Below are 23,775 nucleotides of genomic sequence, written 5' to 3'. Positions count from 1 at the left end.
ATTTGTTCAATGAACATTTTTACAATACAAAGCTGAAATCAAAATGAATTTTCTAACGAAGTGAGACCACTGGCGTTGCTACATGTCTACTGCCAACGGCTGTGCAAACGTTACTTCGTTTCTCTTCTCTACAAACAAGCATGTTAGGCACATTGACGCTGTTCTGGTCCTCTGTAAACAAAAGAAGACGATATCACTTTGGCTGACTGTCCTGCACGATTGGATGCAGCAAGGAGAAGATCAACTTGTACCCTGAATGCAAGAGCTGGATGAATGGTATGCACAATAAATTGAAGTCACATTGCTGTTGATTCCTCAAATGGCAGTCTCAACCTTGTATGAATGACGAATCGTGTCCAAACGAAGATTAGCTGGTGGTGGATCTGTAGTCTCGTTAGTTCGGTGATGGAACAGTTTAGCTATCGCTCTTCTTTCGCAGTCCTGTTTCGACAACAAATCGACATCCATAGTATTAGATAGTCTATGCAAACCCGTTAATAAATGCGATGGTGATTACTTTGTTCTGCAGAATTGCCTTTTTGGGACCCTAAGCAGTAAACTATAATTCTCTACTAATATATGGTCCTAGCAATTCAATATGCAATAGCATGGATTGTTGCACCCAGTTATTGCCTACAGAGAAGGAATTCAGGAAAATAAACAGGGCTTTGCCAGTAACTCTTACATACACACTAGACCCCTAATTTGATTGTGCTGGGTAGCCACATGGTGTCATATAGTTTAAGTACATAGTTTAAGTACATAGGGCCGAATGTCCTCAACTATTTTTTAGACTTATTGACTCGGTCTCTGTACATGCTGAAATGCATTGATTGTTGCTATTACCTTAAACATATTTAGGTGAAAAGGTTTCCCTGGATTCGTTCTCCTGAGCTTCAAATAAGTGTATGTAAAACTCAATTGATCACGTGAGGTAAAACGGTTTACTTCGTTAAACCAAAGGCATGAAAACAAGTTAGACATTGGTGTATGGGCATGCACAATGAATGATCCTTCAGGTACATCTGCAAAAGTTCATGTACAGGGTCAACTCTTGGGCCAATCAAGAAATATATACTTCTAAGTCATTAACTAAACAATATGATAGGATACATACAGCTTGGAAGAACAGGCAGTTGGCCAGAGTTATTAAACTTGACAAGACCATCAGACTGGTAAAAGTGAAATTGCTCATCAATAGCAGTATGATTGTACTTGTTCAACCGCTTGTTTTGGAGTATTTCCTCCCATACACAAGAGCGATCATAGTGCATTGAGATGGCATATTCTCCTTTCTTTCTCCATAAGAAATACTCAATGATAATCATTGGATCAGCATGGAGGCGCAGTTTGCTATCCAACCATATAGAATACCTAGAAAGAAAAATACCTTCAGTTAACCCAGGTGAGAAAATACTAGCTCATTTCACAAGAGAAAATTTCTTTAGCCAGAAAACAATGCCATTTTGTGATAGAGCACTCCTTTTTAGGCTCTTGATGCCTATATGAATAATAACCTTAAACTTATAAAGATTATGTTTGTAGATTTTGAAAAATACTTCCGTAATACTACAATTTTACAAGGCTTTTTAACTTTTATTTGATCAAGAGTTTATAACTATATTACTATAGAAATTAATGTTCAATGTTGCATTTTGAACAATATGTCCAGACAACGCGCTTTTGTGATCGCAGTGTCCGGGGCATACGCATTATTAATAACAAAATAGGAAAAAGAAAATTCGCTGCAACATAAAGCAAAGTAAGAAGCCCTAGTTACAATGAGAGCTGGTGGGATGACAAGCACTAACCAGTTAGTAGGCAGTACTTGTAGGATTTTTTGGATTTAACAGAATTTATTGTTAGAGCAAAGACATTGCTGGTAATAAAAAAATTCACTGCGCAATTAAGTACGATACGCATACTTCCTTGAAGACTTACATGGCAGATGGGAAGAGTCGATGAGCTAGAAATTTTGGCACATTCCCAGCTCTTCGCATATCTTCGTATGGTAAGTTCTTAACTATGACACTTCTCCATAAGCCTATGAATCCATTTCCATCAGGCATGTGTCCTTCAGAGGAAAGGGCTGCCAGTGTTAGCTCATCCATGAACATGACGAAGCACACATTCTTCTTAGCGTAAGAGCCAATCTAACGTAGACAAGGCCCGATCTTCCGATAGGTACGATAGCGTCGATTGGTAGAGACTCGACGTTCACGATCTAGGCTTCGAACCAAGACTGAGTCGGACCCTCGCAACCGTTACACCGCTGCTCCGTTAGTTATCAACCACGCGAACGCGATTAACCTCGCCAAGAAGGCTTTTCTGCAAGCGAATCGAGAACACAAGCAAAAACGGGATGAACGCAATCTGAAATTACAAATAAATATGAGGCTTATGATAGCGAGGAGTTCAGATCTTTATTCGAAAGTACTAATCGCCACAGGCGAACAAGATCAAGAACCGGGACCCTGGTTCACAGCAAGCGGCCTTAGCCGCACAGTTACAGCAAAACGACGTCTGTTTTACGAGGAAATAAAAAATTAAACAAAACCCAAACCCTAAGGAGAGCGACGGCTGCTAATTATAGAGCCCCGAACGTCACCCCCCTGGACGCGCCCCCTAATGGGCTCTAAAACGATACACGGCCCAACGGACCAAAAGATGGCGTCGTAGCACCCTACAGATTCTGGACGCTGACTTGTTTCGACGATTCCCGTTGATTACGAAGGGCTTTTGACGTGAGACCACTTGCATTGGCTTCCTTATCTAATTAGCTTTCCATCTATATGTGGATCGTCGAAAACAGAGCCTGGACACGCCCGTATATCCAGTTTTATGACAAACTGGTCCTGGAACCATAGATGGGCTCGAACTTGATTTGGGCGGCCTCCACCTTGGTGACTCCAACCAGATGAGCTTCGGGCCTCCTTCTCAGTTAGAACACCCTCGCTGATCTCCTCGTCCTCTATCTCCAAGCATGGTTGTATGCATGGAACTCATCCTTATCACAATCTGTGAGAGTTTATGGCACATCGTACAATTACTATAGAACTTATAAAAAACAAGAAATATTCATGAAATAAAAGATTGATAAGGATTGAAGGCCAATGAATAATTTACCATCATGACAGAACATGAAATCAACTAGAAGAATAAACCTTATACTTAAGCCATTTTGCTACTCGAAAACAAGCTATTAGCTATAGCACACGGACGATCAAGCTCATCCATACAGAAGAGATTAGAAAATCACCATGCTTTTAGTTGGTCTCCTCAAGTAATCAGAGCTTCGAAAAATACATGATGATACAGTAACATGGCAGGTAGCCATATACCTTCTATCATTTTCATCCAAATCAAATCCGGTACTAGGGTAATCATCTGGTCCAACAAAACCGCAGTGGAGGGTTTGGTCTTTAGCATGGTATGTCTCTTCTCTATCCCCAAGACTCTGGTGTCCACCAAACACTGGTTCGAAGAAGCCATTACCAAGCAATACTTTTTCCTTCAATATATAGCTCAAAGAGAACTGTGTAAAATTCCCGTAGTGAGCAGGCTCCACAAGATTATCAACTGATGGCAAAAACTGAATATCGCATGGTGCATCTGCAATGTTGTATTTGGTAAGTAAACAGAAACCTCTGTAACATATTTTTTTTAGCATATATAAGGTAGGGTCCTATCGGATTTTTTTATATTAACTTGTAATAAACAATACTGTTTGTGTGCAATGATTCATGTAGCATATATAAGGTAGGGCCTAATCAGATTGTTTGATACTAACTTGTAATAAAATACACTTGTTATTCTCTCCAAAAATAAAGGCATGGCAAGGATTGTTTCTAAGCAGAAAAGAGGGGGGATATCAGCTAGAAGATTATATCAAACTTAAAGACCCCCCCTTTTGTTCTAATGCATGTAGGGTAAAAAAATATAATAAAAGTTATTTGTTGCATTTGACTAAAAAAGGCCCATCTTTGAGAAGTGCACCCTTTACAGAGTATAAAGAGAAGATCTCTTACAGCGCTTGTGTGGTTTCTTTCGACTTTTGGGGGGTTCCAACTCAACTTTAGTCCTGGCAGAAGACGTAAATCTGATGACTTTAACACAAACAACTGAATTTATACGTATGTATTTGAACTCACATAGAGATATTTGTAACATCAGGGCTGTATCCCTGACCATTCCACTTCAAAAGGTTCTCCCTATTAGATAGGCCATGATGCATTGCTGCAAAGCATAACATCAAATTTCAGAGAGTATTTTTTTTTCTGCGGATAGAGAGTATTTTCTTTGGAGTCATCCAGAGAAAATATGAGAACATAATCAATAAAGTAAATAAATCTTTTAACTCGTGGCAAGAGGAAGTGATTCAATTTCCTGTGACCAAACACCTCTGGAACACACATATTTTTCTAACTAACCAATTGGGGACAAGGAACCCACCTGAACGTAAATTCCATTTCATTTGAAACCAAAACAGAACCTCTAACACACATTTTAGGCCCTACTCACTTCTGGTGACAATGCTGATGCTTGTATCTCTAACAATTGGAACTGTAGAATTTACGTAATAGGAAATAATCACCAGAACACATCTGAAGATTTGTGCACCCTGAAGAAATTTTACGCGACGATAGAAAATGGTAGTTTGCGGCGGACACCGGCCCACTGCCCGCGCCGCCGCGCGCACATACAGAAAACAGATTGTGGTCGTATGCCTTTGTCAGTTGCAACTAAATTGCAGCTCCAAAGCAGAATCATAGTTCTGGATGGAAAAAGTACCTGGTCATTTGAACGCTTACCGTGGATTGGGAGGTTGGCATGGGAGGAAAAGGAGAGGTAGGCGAGGGAGAGGACGGCGAGGGAGAGGACAAGGAGGAGGATTAGGCGGCAGCGGCGCCGTAGCCTCCGGGAATGGCGGCGGGACCCGGCCGCGGCCGGGGCGGTTATCGGTAGGCGGAGCTCCGGCATGCCCCGCGCAGCACGCGCGCTCCGGCGAGGCGTAGAGGTGGGATGAGCAGCGAGAGAAAGCGGGCGAATATTTGCCCCTTGTGTTTTGCCCTTATTTCGTCGAGAGAATTCCTTTTAAGCCATTATAAAAGTTCTTAATTTCCTGAAAGCCACCTGAAAAATTACAATGTTACGCGAGCCATTGCTCCAATTTTTTTCACTCTTACGTGCCACTAACGTTAACTTCTTGGAAGACGGCAGCTAACAGGATCTTGAAATGTGCATTTTACCCCTCTTACAGGTGGACCCCGCACGTCAGCCTTCTTCTTCACCACACACTACTACCTCTTCTTCACCACAGAGCAGGGGCGCCTGGGGAGCGGCCGGCCAAGGTGCACCGGTGGGTGGCCACAGACTCGCCGGAGGAGGACCGGCCAGGGCGCACCGATGGCCATCCCGTGCTCCTCCAACACCTGCACGGCGTCCCTGTTGGCCTCCCCTTCTCGCTCGCGGCTGCGGCTGCGGCTCGGCTCGACTGGCCACGACGAGCATGCCATCAAGGCGCTTACGGCCTAGGTGGGTTCTCGCCATCTTGGGTCAGTATTTTGGCCTTAGGGAGTGGAGTTCTGGTCTGAATTTAGCATATTTCCCTCCTTCAATGTAACCTGTTGATGAACTTGCTTGGAATCCAGCACACACTTGTCAGGATTCAGGCTCTTGGGATTTGTCAATTTGTGCAAATTTCTATGGGACTTAGAAGCTTTTGAGCATTTCCTGCCTCATTTGGAGCCTGTAGAATCAGATCAGACGAGATTCAGAAGTACAAACTGACGAGACATTTTCTGGGTTTAGATCAAGGATATGGTGCTCAAGGCGTCGGGCGCATACCGGCACTGCACTCCCATCCCGTGCGGCCGTGCTCCTCGCACACCTACACGGCGTCCCTGTAAGGATGGCAACGGATCGGGTTTGGTGCGGGTATCCGCGGGTTTCGGGTTCTGCGGGTTCGGGTTTGGGGATGGTTTTTCACCCACGGTTTTCGGGTTCGGGGCCCCGAAACCAATCGGGTTCGGTTTCGGGTTTGGTTTTCCACCCGTGGATATCCAATGGATATCCGAAATAAATCATTTGGAATTAAAACTCATGTTTTATAATATACTAATAATAATTTGTTTACTTAGATTATTAAATTTATTTAAAGTTGACTCATGAAAATATTTATTATTTGTTGCCTCTTGTTTATACATGTGAATATGTATATATATATATATCCGCGGGTTTCGGGTATCCATTCGGGTTTCGGGTATCCGTTCGGGTTTCGGGTATCCGTGGGTTTGGTTTTGGTGATGGATTTCCACCCGAATCGGTTTTCGGGGCGGATTCGGGTTTCGATTTCGGGTTTCGGTTTTGGGTGCACGGAGACTCCACCCGATTCGAACCCGACCCGTTGCCATCCTTACGTCCCTGCCCTTCTCGCTCGCTGACTACGGCTCGGCTCGACTGGGCACGACGAGCGCTGCGGCTCGGCCGGTGCGGTGTCGCGTGACTACGCGCGTCTCATGCGTCCACGACCTACGCACCGGTGGGTGGCCGCGGACTCGCCGGTTGGTGGCCACGGACATGCTAGAGGCAGCCCGAGGCGGGCCAGCCGCGGGCGCCGGCGGCTGGCTGAGCGCATCGGCGGACGTGGGCTACGGCAGTGGCGCAGCGGGACGCAGTGGCCGGTGAGGGCGGGCTGCGCAGCACCGGGCGGCCACGACGCACCTATAGCTGAGCCCCGCCCGTGCCTACGGCTGAGGTAGGGCGCAGCGGCCTGGCAGGGGCTGCGCCTGGGGAGCAGCTGCCGGCAGAGCGGGACCAATGGCTAGGGGAGCGGGCGGAGGAGGGAGGGCTGGAGCTCGCTCAAGGCTGCTGAGGCAGGCAGGCAGGCAGGCGGGCAAGCGGCACCGGCGAGGTGTGAGGCGCATGCCTCGGAGAGAGTGGGGGAGTCCGGAAGATGAAGAAGGCTGATGTGTAGGGCCCACGTGTAAGAGGGGCAAAACGGACATTATAAGCTTCTGTTAGCTGCCATTGGCCCAAAAGGTAACGGTAGTGGCCTGTAAAGGTCCAAAAATTTGGAGCAGTGTCTCACGCGACATCGTAACTTTTACAGTGGCTCGTAGGGAATTGAGAGCTTTTATAATAGCTCATAGGGAATTCTCTCTTCCTATTTCGTCGGTGTGTGAAATGACAAATTTCTTAATCACCTTGCTATATAAAATCTCGTATAATGCCGTTTTACGTGTGTATATTTGTGTATTTGCCTTGAATTGATTTTAGAATGTACTCCCCGTCTCTAAAATAATATACACAGTAGCCGATTGTTTTATTAAATCATCTTCAATAAATTTTAATTAATTTCACTAAAATTTTAAGGTGTAAATGCAAGATATCTAATCGTAGAATCCAACTTATTACATGAGGCCACATGTATATATAGCAACACTATGGTATAACCGTCTAAAATAACTCACTTTCAAAGGTGCTTATCTTTCATTAGACACTAAACACCCTAAGAGTGAGCTAATTTAAACAGTTCTATCGAGCACACTCCATAGAAGAACCCAAAAATCAATATTTTTCAACAGGATCATAAATGGAAGAATAAATCTTACAACCTTTTTGCTATTTCTTACATCATTTTTCATGCAACATCAGAGTATAGTATTTATTGTTTATAACAACAGAATATAACTATGTAATCAGAGTTACAGATGAAGCAGGATTAATTTAAGGACATGGTAGAGCATTAACATAGTGGACATTATATATAAGAGATGCTAATAGATTTTGTATCTTTTCTTATAAAAAACTTTAATATGGGTTATAAATAAAACTACGGTCGTAGCGTGAAAAGAATCCTCTCTGAGCTCATCAGGAGGTTTTCACACACAAGAGTCAGCTCTAAGCATCCTCCGATCACCTGCAACATGAGAATAAAACACTGAGTACTCGAATGTACTCAGCAAGACTTACCCGACAGGAGAAAAATAAAAGACTCAAATGATATGCAAGACCTATTTGGCTCGTGGGCTGTTGCATCTACGGAAAGTATTACTAAACGCGCGTTCTTATATTTAATTTTATTAGCAGTCATTATTAGTTCATTAACTAACCATTCTATGTAAGCACCAAGGCTACTTTCAAGCAGGTAGTAAGCAATCAGAACTATTTTATCATCTTTCATATTTTAGTTCTTACTACGGTGCTAAACCATAGCCAAGTCGTACTATATCACACGGCGATTCGTGAACCGATGTATCCCAGCTGGGTACCCCAAAACACACGTCCCGCTTGTACCCTAGGCACAAATAAGACCAACCCAGCACTCTCCTATCAAGGGGTCCAGGTCCCCATCCAAACTTGGACTCCAAGCCTCCACTCCTAAGTCTCAGACTTAGTGTGGTGCTTAGACCTCCACCATCCCCGCCTCCAATGAGCCGATCTGGAAAGAGCCAGAACCCACGACAAGAGAGCAACGAGCCTTCCCGCTCCCATAAGTAAGTATGTGCTCAGGATAATAAGTCTATGACCTGACTACCATCCACAGCAATGGACGGTCCTCAATCGACATAGGCGAAACAAGTACAATCCGAGCCTCGCTCGAATGCCTAACCAAGTTCAGATCTAAAGTACCATTCCGTCTGGTCTCCAATTATCATTCATATATATGCCATGTGACAGTAACAATAATATCTTTTCTATCTCTCGTGAGTGATAGGTAATTACTTGACTTCTACCGGATCCTATAGCATACAATCTAAATGATCCTAACATACTAGTATGACTCATAGGATAATGATATATATATGTAAGTGGTTTTCATTCAACTCCTTAAAACTTAATGCACAAACATAAGATAAAGTGTAGAATAATAGGGTTATGTATGAGGGCTTGCCTGGGTAAGATATAACCAAAGTTAACGTTCCATCATGATGACATGATCATCAAGGCACCATCTTCTCTGCTACTTTGGTCGACTCCATGATCCATCGTTGTCCCAATTATGATATTCGTGGATGCAACGCAGAGACATAAATAATCAACGGTGATCGCAACTCTTAAAATACGATTACGCCTCTTAAGCTAACGAGCTAGCTCTGATGACTAACGTACTAGACCATGTATCTAAGTTGTCGAACTAGGCGCTAATTCCCCACAATGTTTTAGTTATAAAATCCCTAGGTGTTTCTTTCTTTCCTTTTATTTCCTATATATATAACCTAGGGCTCATTAGTTACCTCAGCAAACTAATTATTCTAAAGCTACAAAAATTACAGATGTCACATAATAATACTATAGAGCTACTGTAAAATTTTCAAAGCTAACACTACCATCATTCTATCACAAAAATTCCCACATATTTGCATCTTAAGCATCTTAGTTTAATTTAAGAACTCCAGCAAATATTATAGAACTTTGTGGATAAGATATACTGGCAGATGGAGCATGATTTTACGAACCCAACAAGATTAGTTTCACAATTTTTGGTCCACTACACAAATTTATATTGAATTTACAATTTTCCTTAGAAATTTAAATTAGAAAATATTTTAGAATTCGAAATGGGCCGGCGGCAACCACTTTTGCTCAGCACTCCAATGCGGCCTGCGCGGAGCGGCCACGGGCACAGCAGGCCAGCCAAGCAAGTGGCCCGTGGTGGGGAGCCCACGCGTGTGCCCATGCTTTTGTAGAAAAGTCCCCATACTACACAGTTATTTCCTGGCACATTTGCTCACTATTGCACAAGAGGCGCATTTTTCATCCAGCACCCCCAACAAACCCATCCTCACACGGAGCTGGTCCCCGAGACACCCGTTGCTCACCGGCGCCGCTCCGGGCGATGCCACGTGGCCACGCCGGCCACCTAGGGACCGACTCGGTGCAATAAGCGGGCCGATGAGGAACTACGAGCCAACGCGCAATGATGAGGAGCGAAATGGAGCTCAACGGTACACCACCAAATGCTATCCGCGATGGTGGGTGGAATTGCGCGACTACGTTGCTGTTCCGACAATCTAGAGCTCGAACAAGGCGGTCGAGATGGCGGGGAGGCATCAGGAGCTCACCACGGTTCGTGCTATGGTCATGGTTGAGTCGGAGGTAGTTCAAACCGAGCTAGCCACATGCGCTCGACGGGCACGGCAGTGGTCCGATGCGGACAAGGTGACGTCAGCACGTCGACGACGCACGCCCTGGCCAAACAGAAATGAGCACCGGATAGATGAAGTTAACACGAGCTTAGAAACACCCTCAATTTGATTTTTTTCCCACAGAGTGGGACTTACCCCAAACCTATTGCTGCGGCGGCGCCTATGGCATGCGGCGACCAAATTGCCAAATTAGTCGCCTACGAGGTGTACCTGTGCCCTGATACGAGTTGGCCCGCAAGCGGCCGCTATCAATTAGCTGCTGGAGCGCTGATCTAGGGTGGCGTGCAATAGACTATGAGCAAGGTGAAAATGGCGTAGATCTACTGATCAAGGCAGGCAGCGACGGCTATGCTTGACTCGGCCAAACTCGGCTGAGGCCATGATAATTATGCGAGGACAAGGTCATGACGCAGCTTGGAGGGAGTGGTCATGAGCTACCGGGATGGGATGGCTCATCCGGGCAGACAATGTATGCGGCAGCAAAACAGAGTCAAGCGCAAGCTGTCGCACAGAGTCAAGGCATGACCCGATGCGAGAGGAGCGACGACATCTCAACAAGGATAGGCACGCAATGAGGTAGGGAAGACCGCTAGCAACTCGAGAGTAGCTAGATTGGAAGGCGAGAAGAGCGCCACATTGATCCGACGGCGGTCGCCAAGGCACTAGCCTGACCCTACACGTGGCATAGCGACACGGTGTGGCCAAGACAACACGAGGGCGTAGGAATGCGAGGGGCGCGCCGCGACATTAGCTGACACGTGGCAACGACACACGCACAAGCTCGAGGAGAAACCACGGTTGGCAACAGCCAAGCCCGGCGCCCACAACGCGTGTGCACACGGTGACGGCGAGCCCAGACAAGAAAGTGACAAGAGTGACGTGCACAAGTTTTAAAGCGAACGAAAAATTGTGCCTAACCAGACCTGAGACCGACTACCTATCCCAACTCGCAACTAGGACTATCAGCTAGCTAGTGAAGTAATCCCTACGCCCCAAGAGAGACTAGAGATGAAGATACAAGCCCGCCAACATGAGCTCGTCGTCCGATCACGGGTTCACGAACAGAACATCCATGATGTAGTTCACAACATGTTCTGACGAGTTTTGGGTAATTTTTGTGAGAACAATGTTCTACCCACATCACAACTACTCATACTACGTTGATGTACTTGCCGTGGTGCAATCGATCATGCCAAAACATAGATGAAAGCATCTAGGCCTCTAGTTGGGTTTCGGTGATTAATGATAATATTAGATTACTGTGACTAACCTATGTTTTGCAGATGCAATTAAGTTAGGTCATGGTAATGACAATTAATTGGGCAATCATGATGTTCATGCCCCTATGATGGAAATCATTTTGGTTTTCAAAGAATGGACTAGTTCTAAGTGTCGTTTGGTGTTGAAGAGACACTTAGAGTAGTTTAGGACTTTGTTTTTCCTTTGGCCGTACTATTAAGGGGGTATGGATGGGTAGCTTGACCTAGGTGAGTCTAATGGGTTAGGTGTGGTGCACACTTGTTAAATCTAGCACTAGTTGGCTCCTAAAAAGCTCTTAGATCAATTGGAGTAAACTTCATTCACATATGATTGCGAGCTAGAAGTGAATGGAGGGTCAAATGTTGACCGGACGCTGGTTCCGATGTGACCGGACGCTGGCGCAGAGTCTGGTCAATTCATTTGATCAAGGTGAAGTTATCCGAATGCGACCGGATGTTGAGTGAAATGTGATCGAACGCTGGGTGACAGAGTCTGGTCAACTATAGTAAGGTTCAAGAGAGGGAGAATCCTGATCAGACGTGTTCGGTCAGTGCTGACTGGATGCTGGTTAGGTTCCGGCTACTGACCAGACACTGAGCAGCAAAGTGACCAGACGCTAGGTTCTAGAGTCCGATCAACATCAGTAAGGTTCTAGAGGGTAGTTTTTGTGACCGGACGCGTCCAGTCAGTGCTGACTGAATGCTGGTCAGTGTCTGGTCACAACTTAACTGCTCGGTGGTGGGGAGAACTTATCGGAGCATCCGGTCACCCCATAGTGGCACATAACGGTTTGTTTTGAATGAGGGGTTATAAATACTTCCTCTATTCACTCAAGGGATTACTTTTGCTCATTCCAATAGCTGAGAAACACCCTTGAGAGTGCTAAGAAGAGTAAGGTTTTAGTGAGGTGATTGAGATTTGAGAATCCAAGAGAGAGACCTCATTAGTGAAAGCAAGAGTAGCAAAGTGTGCATCCATCCTTCTCATTAGGCTTGTCGTGGTCAAGTGAGAGTTCATGCTTGTTACTCTTGGTGATCACCATCACCTAGATGGCTTGGTGGTGATTGAGAGCTTGGTGATCATCCAGCGAAGCTTGAGGATGACCCAACTCAAGTTGTGAGCGGTTGTGGGTGATTCACCGTGATGGAGTGTCGAAGAATCAACCTATAGAGAGCACTTGATCTTTGTGTGGATCAAGGGGTAGCTACACCCTTGCACGGGTGCTCCAACGAGGACTAGTGGGGAGTGGCGACTCTCTGATACCTCAGCAAAACATCACCACGTTCCTTCTTCTCTCTTTACTTTAAGCATTTACTTTGACCAATTCAATTCTTGTCTTTGCATTCATAGAATTGCTATGCTAGAGTAGGACTGGAATATATGTTGCTAAACTTTTGTGCAGTAGAACAATAGAAACACCTTCTAGGCACAATGGGTGAAGTGGGCTAACCGTAGGGTTTAATTATTGCAAAGAATTTTAGAATTAGCCCAATTCACCCTCCCTCTTGGGCATCTTGATCCTTTCAATTGGTATCAGAACCTTATGCTCACGTATTTAGGCTTCACCACCTAGAGAAAGATGTCCCACGGGGATAGACCTCCTCCTATCTTTGAGGGGAATGATTTTCTTTATTGAAAAATCAGCATGGAGGCGTATTTAGAAGCTCTAGATGTTGGAATACTTAGAGCCACCTCACAAGGATTCCCAAAACCTTAGGATCCCATGCAATGAAGTGAACTATAAGAAATGGAATGCAAAGGCTCAAAACACCATCTTTAGAGACCTTTGCAAAGATGTGTTTAACCAGGTGAGGAACCATAAGGACACCCGTGCACTATGGTCGGACATTTGTGCGCTCCATGAGGGAACTAAGAGCGAGCATGAGGAACGTTATCATCTCATTATGAAAAAGCTTAATTCTTTTGAGTTGCTTCCTAAAGAGAGTGCTAATGAAATGTACTCACGCTTGAATGTTCTTGTAGAGGAAGTCAATGGGCTTGGACTTACTCAAATGCAACTATCCGATGTTGTGAGAAAAATTTTGATTATCCTCTCCATTGACAAATATAGGCATATTGTGACCATGCTTGATCAAGGTGATCTTTCCACCGTTACACCAACTCAAATCTTAGGACCGTCATCACTAGCCATAATATGCTAAAAGAAGAATATACAACTCTCAAGATCAATCATGATAATCTTGTTATCGCTCAAGAATTTTTATCCAATGAGCCACATGATGCTACTAACGATGTTGTTAAGATTGATATAGCTATATCATGTGATGATTTAATTGTTGAGAGCATTGAGCAAGGATCTAGTGGCAAAGGCAAGCAAGTGGTTGAAACCGACAACTATGATGAGTATGTCAAGCTCAAGCATGATAATGAAAAGCTTAAGAAAGATCTTGAAGAGCTTAAAACCACCAACACCATAGTGCTAGAAACTCTTGATCATGATGGTGATTTGATTCTTGAGAATGAGAAGCTCAATGAAGAGAACAAGAAACTCAAGGAAGAGAAAAATAATGATGCACTCAAGGAAGAGAACAAGAAGCTCAAGTTGGAGAAAGAGCATCTCAAGATTGGATTGAGCAAGTTTACAAGAGGCAAGCATCTTCAAAGTGAGCTACTAATGAATACCGTTATGAAGATGGATAGAAGTGGCATTGGGTATTTGGCAAACCACGAGAAGAAGGCTCTAGCTCAACAACAACAACACAAGCCAAAGCTAAAGCCAAAGAGGTGTTTTGAGTGTGGACAAGAAGGCCACTTTGTCCATGAGTGTCAAACTCCACCACCACAACCCTTGCCCAAGCATGCTAGACCCTTTGCTTTCAATGCTCATTACATGCTTAGAAAGGACTCTAGTGGAAAGATGAAAGTTATGTTCTTAGGACCTCCCAACAAGAATAGGCCTAATAAAATTTGGGTAGCAAAGTCACTTGTTGAGAAAGTCAAGGGCCCTCAACAAATTTGGGTTTCTAAAGCTTGATCTCTTGTGTGTAGGTGAACTACAAGACCGATGTAAGTCATTGGGTAATTGATAGTGTTTGCACACAACATATGATCAGTGATCCTCGTATGTTCACCTCACTAGATGAAGAAGTAGATGGACAAGAAATAATCACATTTGGAGATAATTCAAAGGGCAAAGTTAAAGGATTGGGCAAAGTGACAATATCAAATGATCATTCAATCTCAAATGTGCTTTATGTTGCTTCATTGAGTTTCAACTTGCTATCCGTTGGATAATTATGTGATCTTGGCTTTCAATGCCTATTTACCGAGAAGAAAGTGATTGTATCCAAGAAAGATGATGATCAAGTCATATTCAATGGGTTTAGATACAACAATCTATATTTAGTGGACTTCACCTCTGAAGATGCTAATTTGAAGACATGTCTATTCACCAAAACAACACTTGGGTGGCTATGGTATAGAAGACTTGCTCATATTGGGATGAGCTCACTTAAGAAGTTAATGAAGAATGATTTGGTGGGAGGGTTGAAGGATGTGAAGTTTAAGAAGGACAAGCTTTGTAGTGCATGTCAAGCCGACAAACAAGTTGCAAACACTCATCCTACAAAAGCTTTTATGTCAACAACAAAAGTGCTAGAGCTTCTTCACATGGATTTATTTGGACCAACAACATACAAGAGTTTAGGAGAAAATCTTTATTGTCTTGTGATTGTTGATGACTACTCTAGATACACATGGGTATTCTTCCTTCATGACAAATCTAAAGTTGTATTATGCTTCAAGAAGTTTGCCAAGAGAGCACAAAATGAGTTTGAAGTGAAGCTCAAGAAGATTAGAAGCGAGAAAGAATTTGACAATACAAACATTGAAGTCTATTGTGATGAAGTTGGGATCAAGCATGAGGTCTCCGCAATATATACTCCTCAACAAAATGGTGTAGTTGAGAGAAAGAACCGGACATTAATCACACTAGCAAGAAAAATGCTTGATGAGTACAACACACCCGAAGCTCTATGGGCGAAAGCTATCAACATCGCATGCTATGCATCCAACCACATATTCTTTCAAAAGTTTCTTGGTAGGACACTTTATGAGTTGCTCAATAGGAAGAAGCCGGACGTCTCTTTCTTTAGGGTGTTTGGTTGCAAATGCTACATCTATAAGAAGCGGCAACACCTAGGGAAGTTTCAAAGATATTGTGATATTAGTTTTCTTGTTGGTTACTCATCAAAGTCCAAAGCATATAGAGTATTTAATCATGCCACCGGCTTGGTTGAAAAAACATATGATGTGGAATTTGATGAATCTAACAGCTCCTAAGGAGCACATGAGAATCTTGATGATGTAGGTGATGAACCATTGAGGGAGGCCATGAAGAATATTCTGGTTGGAGACATCAAGCCTAATGATGATGAAGATGATTTACAAGTGATCAATCCACCTTCTTCATCAAATGTGCCACAAGATGGTGATAAAGATGGAAGAGTAGAAAATGAAGATACTCATGCCTCCCATGAGCAAATGGTGACACAAGCACAAGATGTTGATGCTCCACAACCTCCCCCTCAAGTGGTTGATAGAAGAAACTCACCTCTACAATAAGCTCATCCACAAGATCTCATCATAGGGAGTCCATCAAATGGTGTATTGACTCGATCTCAAAAACTTGCTTCATTTATTAAATATCACTCTTTTGTCTCTTGTTTTGAGCCTACCAAAGTAGAAGAAGCTCTTTAAGATCTAGATTGGATAAATATCATGCATGAAGAGTTGAACAACTTCACCCACAATGAAGTTTGGACTCTTGAAGAGCGACCACAGGGTGCAAGAGTCATTGGAACAAAGTGGGTGTTCTACAACAAGCAAGATGATCAGGGCGTTGTTGTGAAGAACAAGGCAAGACTAGTTGCAAAGGGGTTCTCTCAAGTTGAAGGGTTGGATTTTGGAGAGACCTTTGCACCAGTTGCAAGACTAGAAGCCATTCATATCCTCCTTGCATATGCATCATGTCATAAAATGAAACTATATCAAATGGATGTGAAAAGTACTTTTCTAAATGGCTTTATTAATGAACTAGTCTTTGTTGATCAACCTCCCAGGTTTGAAGACCCTAGATATCCTAATCATGTTTATAGGTTGTCCAAGGCGCTATATGGGCTTAAGCAAGCCCCAAGAGCTTGGTATGAGCGTCTTCGGAATTTCCTCATTGAGAAGGGCTTCACCATTGGGAAGGTCGACACCACACTATTCACCAAGAAGCTTGATGGACATATCTTCATTTGTCAAGTATATGTTGATGATATCATGTTTGGATCTTCAAATGAAGATTCTTGCAAAGAGTTTTGGTGAATTGATGTCGAAGGAGTTCGAGATGTTAATGATTGGAGAGCTTACATTCTTTCTTAGTTTTTTCAAGTCAAGCAAATGAGAGAAGGGATTTTCATCTCTCAAGAGAAATATACTAATGATCTTCTCAAGAGATTCAAAATGGATGAATGTAAGCCAATCAAGATACCAATGCCAACTAATGGATATCTCGACCTAGATGAGGGAGGTAACACGATTGATCAAACTATCTACCACTCTATGGTTGGTAGCTTATTATATTTAACCACATCTAGGCTCAACATCATGTTTAGTGTGTGTATGTGTGCTAGATTTCAAGCTAATCCTAAGGAAGCTCACTTAATTGCCGTTAAAAGAATTCTTAGGTATCTTAAGCACACACCAAGCATTGGCCTTTGGTATCCCAAAGGAGCTATATTTAAATTAGTTGGCTATTTCGATTCGGATTATGCCAGTTGCAAAGTTGATAGAAAAAGCACATCCAGAGAGTGCCATTTGCTTGGTAGATCACTTATGTCTTGGTCCTCCAAGACGCAAAATAGTGTGGCTTTGTCCACCGCCGAAGCGGAATACATTGTTGCGGGTGCTTGTTATGCATAAATACTTTATATGAAGCAAACTTTGCTACACTATGGTGTAGTTCTAGAAAAGGTACCACTTTTGTGTGACAATGAGAATGCGGTAAAACTTGCTAATAATCTGGTTCAACACTCTCGCACCAAGCACATAGATATTCACCATCACTTTCTTAGAGATCATGTTGCTAAGAATGATATTTCATTAGAAGGTGTAAGGACCGAGGATTAATTGGCGGATATCTTCACTAAACCGCTAGATGAAGCAACTTTTTGTCGGTTGAGGAATGAGCTCAATGTGCTTGATTTTAGAAACTTCACTAGAAAATGAGCTTGTGTTGTCCCTTGCATTGCATTGTAACATACAACATGTTTAACTTTATGGTAATGCACTTAGAGCTTGTCTAACATGGTTAAGATAACCGCCGAAAAGCGTGTGAAGAAGCTTAACCTTGGATCAAACTTGACAAACAACTAGAATTACTTTCAAGTATTGCATTGCATATGCATGAATGTTGTTTTGCCATTTCTCTTCAATCACCCTTTTATTGCCTATTTTCTTAAAACGAATTATAGCCTATGGCAAAATATTTTGAAAATTTTGAGGGTTTGAGAGAGGTCACTCACATAAGTCCTAATTGGTGTTTATTTGGGTCTTATTGAAGTTGGGACTTGATTGAGAACATGCAGCACGAAGGAACTTTGAAGATTTGCTAAAAAAGAGTGACTAGACACTGGACCGGACTCTACTTCCCTACGTCCGGTCAGTTCATAGGAGGTGAACCATTGCTGCGAAGGAGTGACCGGACGCTAGAACAATGTTCTCCTTGCGTCTGGTCAGAAGGTGATCCTACGTCTAGTCAAGCGAAGAAGACAAAGACAGGATTGTTCGGACTCTGGCTGGGTCCGGTTAGTGCTAATCGGACGTGTTCGGTCATGACTCTAGGGGATTTGGACCTCTCTAGAGTCGACCAGACTCTAGGTGGCAGCGTTCGGTCGTTGCCACCGGAGCATCCGGTCAATAGTAGTCATGCGTGATTCCAACTCTTATCTCATTTCCTTTTCTAATCCATCGGGGGCCACCATAAAATCAGACCACACCGTGACCTAATCCCCATCCTCCAAGCTAGCAGCGCTGACATCGCCTGCTCCTGCACCCACGTGCCGCCGCATTGCGCCTCCCCGCCTATGCCACCGCACATCTTGAGCTTCGCTGCTGTCCCGCGTCACTCAAGAGCCACGCAGTAGAGCTTCGTCGTGCCCGCACAATGCCCGCGCCACTCCTAAGCGCCACCATGCCCGTGCTTTTCTCCATGCCACCGCAGCAGCACCGCCCGTGCCCTAGTGCCTCTACCACCGTGCCACATTGCTCCACATCATGCCCTAATCCACTACCCCAACATCTTCTTGGCTGTCGCAGCACATCGCCAAAACCCTAACCGTTGCTGATCTGGTGGTTCCTCGATTCATTCCTCTTCTCGTCGATTCGCCGGTTTGTTAGGTAGCAAGCCCTCGTTTCCAATTTTGTATCTATTGCTTGCTTCTTAGGGTTTCGTATCTCTAGATGTATATTGAAATTATTCATATATCCAATCTATTCTAACGTGTAGCGAGTCGGTGTTTCTAAGGTCACTTTGGCTGTTGTCAGTCAACTTGGGGCCAAGCTCACGAGTACGGATCGAGACCAAGCCTCGGAAGTGTCAGTGATAGTTATTTCTTGTCTGAGGTAGCAGATCATTCCAGATGGCATGTGTTAAGAACACCAAAGGTGGTCCAGGTGATGAGGATCTGAGGCCTCTGCCTCACTTGCCTACTGATGTGAAAGGCAAGGCAACGAAGAAGATCACAATGAAGAAGCGGAAGTATGCAGATGCTGATACGCAAGAGCAGCCGTAGTTGCAGCCGCCGCCGAGCGTGTAGAGAGAGGAGGTGGTAGGAGTGGAGTCTAGTTTGTAGCTTAGCTTTCACTAGCACAGAGGGCAACTATAGAGCAGGTTGAGCGTCGTCATGGTAGTCTAGCTAGGACTGTCATGCTTGAGGGACGCTGTGTTACTTTGGAGGAGACTCGGCCTCAGGGAGAGCCACAATAGTAGATAGAGCAGGCTTAGGAGCGAGAGCAGGTAGAGGAGATAGAGCAGGTGCCATAGCTTCACCGCTCTAGTCGTACTTGTACCCAGGTGACACTGAGGGTAGAGACACAATAGAGGGGTTCTCGTCCGCCTCCTAGACCACAGGGTCTGCCTCCAGTGACTCATCTGGATTTGAGGGCCGCCATAACCAAGCAGGTGCAATAGCTCAGATTTGTGCAATTTGAGGAGTGGTTCCCGCCTAGGAGGGATGAGCGTGCTTCTGAGGGGTTCTATACACCACTGTAGGAAGATTTTTATAATGCATATCTTAACAGTGGGGTTGCATTCAGGTCTTAGAGGGTTTGTTCTATTGAGGCCATAGTAGGAGCAGCTAGAGAGCAGATTCGTCCTCACCTTTCTTACTTGCCAGGGCTGACAGATCTACTTGGATGGATAGGCAGATATGTTCCATCTTTGGTCCGAGAGTTCTATGCTACACTTTGGATTGACCCAGCTCATAGGTTCATTCACTTTGCATTCAGAGGCTGAGACTATAGGCTGATGAGCTTTAGGGTCAGAGAGATACTCAGGCTACAGGATTCACCCATCCGCATTCACAAGGTTTGCTATGGACACACAGAGCCTCCTAGGCGCCCTCACGGTGGTCTTGTGCCTCCCACAAATATGGTCCGCCATTGCTTCACAGAGCCTTTTGGCGAGGGGTCGAGCAGGACACCTAGGGATCTTACTCCTATAGCCGGACTACTAGATGCTATCATGAGGAGGACCCTACTACCGAGGATGGGATATCACGAGAGATTGACTCGCATTTAGTTATGGCTGCTAAATGCCCTGATGTAGCATATAGTCTTTGATGTTTGGGATGTCATACTTTCTAAGATGGAGGATACCCTTGCTGAGGGATTTAGAGGACACAAACAGCTGCCTTATGCACATTGGATTACTTTTCTAATTCATAGGGCAGTTATAGTGAGGCCTCTAGAGATGTTGGCAGAGTATTCTAGTGCTACTACCGAGTTCCCTGCATATAACTTGACCCAGATGCTCCATCATAGCAGGCTGAGTGCACCTAGCAGGATGAGACTATTAGGAGCATTGTAGCTACAAAGGAGAAGCAGCTTGATGCTCAGTAGGAGGGTATGGTAGAGAGCGACCCCAGTGATAGCTCAGATGATGACTACCAGGATATCCCTCAGATGCCTCTACGATGACATGACCATGGGGTCGGTAGCTCTAGTTTAGCTCCACCTGCACCAAAGACAGACCCCACTCTACTTTCTATCCTTGAGCGGATGACGTAGGATCAGGCTTGCCAGGCTCAGGAGACCACTACTACATTTGCATAGTTTTAGGCCAGATAGGATGAGTTCCAATGATAGCAGCAGGCTATCCAGCAGTAGTAGCAGGCCATGCAGTAGCAGCAGTTACTTGGATTTATGTAGCATGTAGTTACTGCTATTGGGGCTCCACCACCACAGCCTTCACCCCAGATCGGCCAGCCTACCACCATTTCTATGACTCTAGCTTTATAGCCTAGTGGGCTTCAGAGTCAGGGACAGCCAGTGGCATAGTTTCCTTCACCTATAGAGAAGGTGTCCCAGTGGTTTGCCTCATCAGTGATAGCCCCGCAGTTCACACCTCTTCAGACGGGCTTCACACCGGCTCAGACTTCCTCACTGCTTGTGCCAGATACCTCAGTCTCTAGGAGCCTTGGTGTGACATTTAGTGAGTTGATAGGGCAACCTACTCCGCCATATATATATGTCCCTAGTCCTTCCACAGTTCCTCCTATTACTGGGACTATAGAGATGCTCCCTTCTTCAATTGCATCATCAGAGCCGCCTACTACAGTCATACCTATAGAGTCACAGGCCGCACCAATCCCTGATCTGACCTGACCACTTCAGCATCGCTTCCAGCCATAGAGGGTCAGACTGCTCAGAGCTTAGGATTAGATGATGTTGCTACCTAGTTCTAGATCACTCATCGCACCTCAGCGCTCGACTTGTCCGCTGTAGCCCCACCGATCGACCCTTAGGTTTTGGTGTTTGATGCTAAAGGAGGAGAGGGATCGAGTATGATAGACTTAGGGGGAGCAATACATTTAGGGGGAGCTAATCTACATTTAGCTTTCTATGTGTGATACATTTTTATGCATTCATGTTTACTATTTTGCATTGAACTACATAAGTGTGATTGTAATCGTGATATTAATGTGATATGTGTGCTCTCTACTTTGAATTATTTATATGTCATGTCACTCGGTTATGCTCATTTGCTTTGCTTCCGTGCTTTACTCCGATGCAAATGAGCTTTATTACTTGTACTCATGCTTATTTCATATCTATTGAGTACATCATGTTGGCTTGGGTCATATAAGCTTGCCTAACTCTTTTGTTCTTATTGTCAAAAGCTTATATGAACCAAGCATGTTGAAAACCTCATCTCTTTTACATACTTGAGGTTGTATTGTCATCAATCACCAAAAAGGGGGAGATTGAAAGCATCTAGGCCTCTAGTTGAGTTTCGGTGATTAATGACAATATGAGATTACTGTGACTAATGTGTGTTTTGCAGATGCAATTAAGTTAGGTCATGGTAATGACAATTGATTGAGCAATCATGGTGGTCATGCCCCTACGATGGAAATCATTTCGGTTTTCAAAGGATGGACGATAAGGAGGATGGACTAGTTTTAAGTATTGTTTGGTGTTGAAGAGACACTTAGAGTAGTTTAGGACTTTGTTTTTCCTTTGACCATACTATTAAGGGGGGTATGGATGGGTAGCTTGACCAAGGTGAGTCTAGTGGGTTAGGTATGGTGCACACTTGTTAAATCTAGCACTAGGTAGCTCCTAAAAAGCCCTTAGATCAATTGGAGCTAACTTCATTCACATATGATTGCGAGTTGGAAGTGAATGGAGGGTCAAATGTTGATTAGACGCTGGTTCTGGTGTGACTGGATGCTGGCGCAGAGTCTAGTCAGTTCATTTGATCAAGGTGAAGTCATCTAGATACGACCCGACACTAAGTGAAATGTGACCAGACGCTGGGTGCTAGAGTCCGGTCAACTCTAGTAAGGTTTCAGAGAGGGAGAATCCTAATCGGACGCGTTCGGTTAGTGCTGACTGGACGCTGGTTAGGTTCTGGCTATTGACCGAACACCGAGCAGCAAAGTGACCAGACGCTGGGTTTCAGAGTCTGGTCAACATCAATAAGGTTCCAGAGGGTAGTTTTGTGATCGGACATGTTAGATCAGTGCTGACCAGACGCTGGTCAGTGTTCGGTCACAACTTAACTTCTCGATGGCGGGGAGAACTGACCGGAGCGTCCATTCACCTTGATCGGAGCATCCGGTCAACCGTAGTGGCACATAACAGTTCGTTTTGAATGAGGGGTATAAATACTTCCTCTATTCACTCAAGGGTCACTTTGCTCATTCCAACAGCTGAGAAACACCCTTGAGAGTGCCAAGAAGAGCAAGGTCCTAGTGAGGTAATTGAGATTTGATAATCAAGAGAGAGACCTCATTAGTGAAAGCAAGAGTAGCAAAGTGTGCATCCACCCTTCTCATAAGCTTGTCATGGTCAAGTGAGAGTTCATGCTTGTTACTCTTGGTGATTCGCCATCACCTAGATGGCTTGGTTGTGATTGGGAGCTTGGTGATCATCCGGCGAAGCTTGTGGGTGACCCAAATCAAGTTGTGAGCGGTTGTGGGTGATTCACCGCAACGGAGTGTCAAAGAATCAACCCATAGAGAGCACTTGATCCTTGCGTGGATCAAAGGGGAGCTAGACCCTTGCGCGGGTGCTCCAATGGGGACTAGTGGGGAGTGGCGACTCTCCGATACCTCGGCAAAACATCGTCGTGTTCCTCCCTTCTCTCTTTACTTTGAGTATTTACTTTGAGGCAATTTAATTCTTGTCTTTACATTCATAGAATTGCCATGCTAGAGTAGGATTGGAACATAGGTTGCTAAACTTTTGTGTGGTAGAATAGTAGAAACACTTTCCAGGCACAAGGGGTGAAGTGGGCTAACCGTAGAGTTTAATTATTGCAAAGAATTTTAGAATTAGCCCAATTCACCCCCCCTCTTGGGCATCTTGATCCTTTCAATAGACATACTGTTTACTCCATTTTTGTTGGGATTTAACCACCAAAAATGACACTGCCTATCATTTCCCACTTAGAAAAATTAAGGGTTTAGTTTGATCTACAACTTTTAACACTTTTGCCATAATTTCCAAAAGGTCTAAGCCTTGTTAATTTTGGTCTACTAACATACCATGACCTAGTCCATACTTCATACTAACTTGTAGGAACAAAATATTAAAGCAATATTTAAGTATGTTCCACTATATAATTTACCAA

The 23,775-nt window shown here is 44.2% G+C and overlaps 1 protein-coding gene across 1 annotated transcript; it reads right to left on the bottom strand.

Annotated features, from left to right (window-relative positions):
- Positions 1-83: 83 nt before the first annotated feature.
- Positions 84-5,064, bottom strand: LOC136464448 (probable hexosyltransferase MUCI70). The gene is made up of 8 exons (XM_066463399.1): positions 4,812-5,064; positions 4,152-4,236; positions 4,029-4,081; positions 3,260-3,612; positions 1,942-2,153; positions 1,118-1,374; positions 847-1,025; positions 84-441 (listed from the first exon to the last, which is right to left on the bottom strand). The coding sequence occupies exons 1-8, from the start codon at positions 4,978-4,980 to the stop codon at positions 316-318; spliced, it is 1,434 nt and encodes a 477-aa protein (XP_066319496.1). The 5' UTR covers positions 4,981-5,064; the 3' UTR covers positions 84-315.
- Positions 5,065-23,775: the final 18,711 nt, after the last annotated feature.

Source organism: Miscanthus floridulus, chromosome 7 (genome assembly GCF_019320115.1).
Source record: "Miscanthus floridulus cultivar M001 chromosome 7, ASM1932011v1, whole genome shotgun sequence".
Classification (NCBI taxonomy): Eukaryota; Viridiplantae; Streptophyta; class Magnoliopsida; order Poales; family Poaceae; genus Miscanthus; species Miscanthus floridulus.
This window is presented reverse-complemented; position numbering and strand designations above follow the sequence as displayed.

Bases quoted from the DNA above. Each gene is read 5' to 3' on its own strand.
- LOC136464448 (XM_066463399.1), bottom strand. From the start codon at position 4,980: ATGCCGGAGCTCCGCCTACCGATAACCGCCCCGGCCGCGGCCGGGTCC. The intron at 4,237-4,811 runs GTAAGCGTTCAA...TATGCTTTGCAG, and splicing joins TGCCAACCTCCCAATCCACG to CAATGCATCATGGCCTATCT. The intron at 4,082-4,151 runs GTGAGTTCAAAT...GTCTTCTGCCAG, and splicing joins GATGTTACAAATATCTCTAT to GACTAAAGTTGAGTTGGAAC.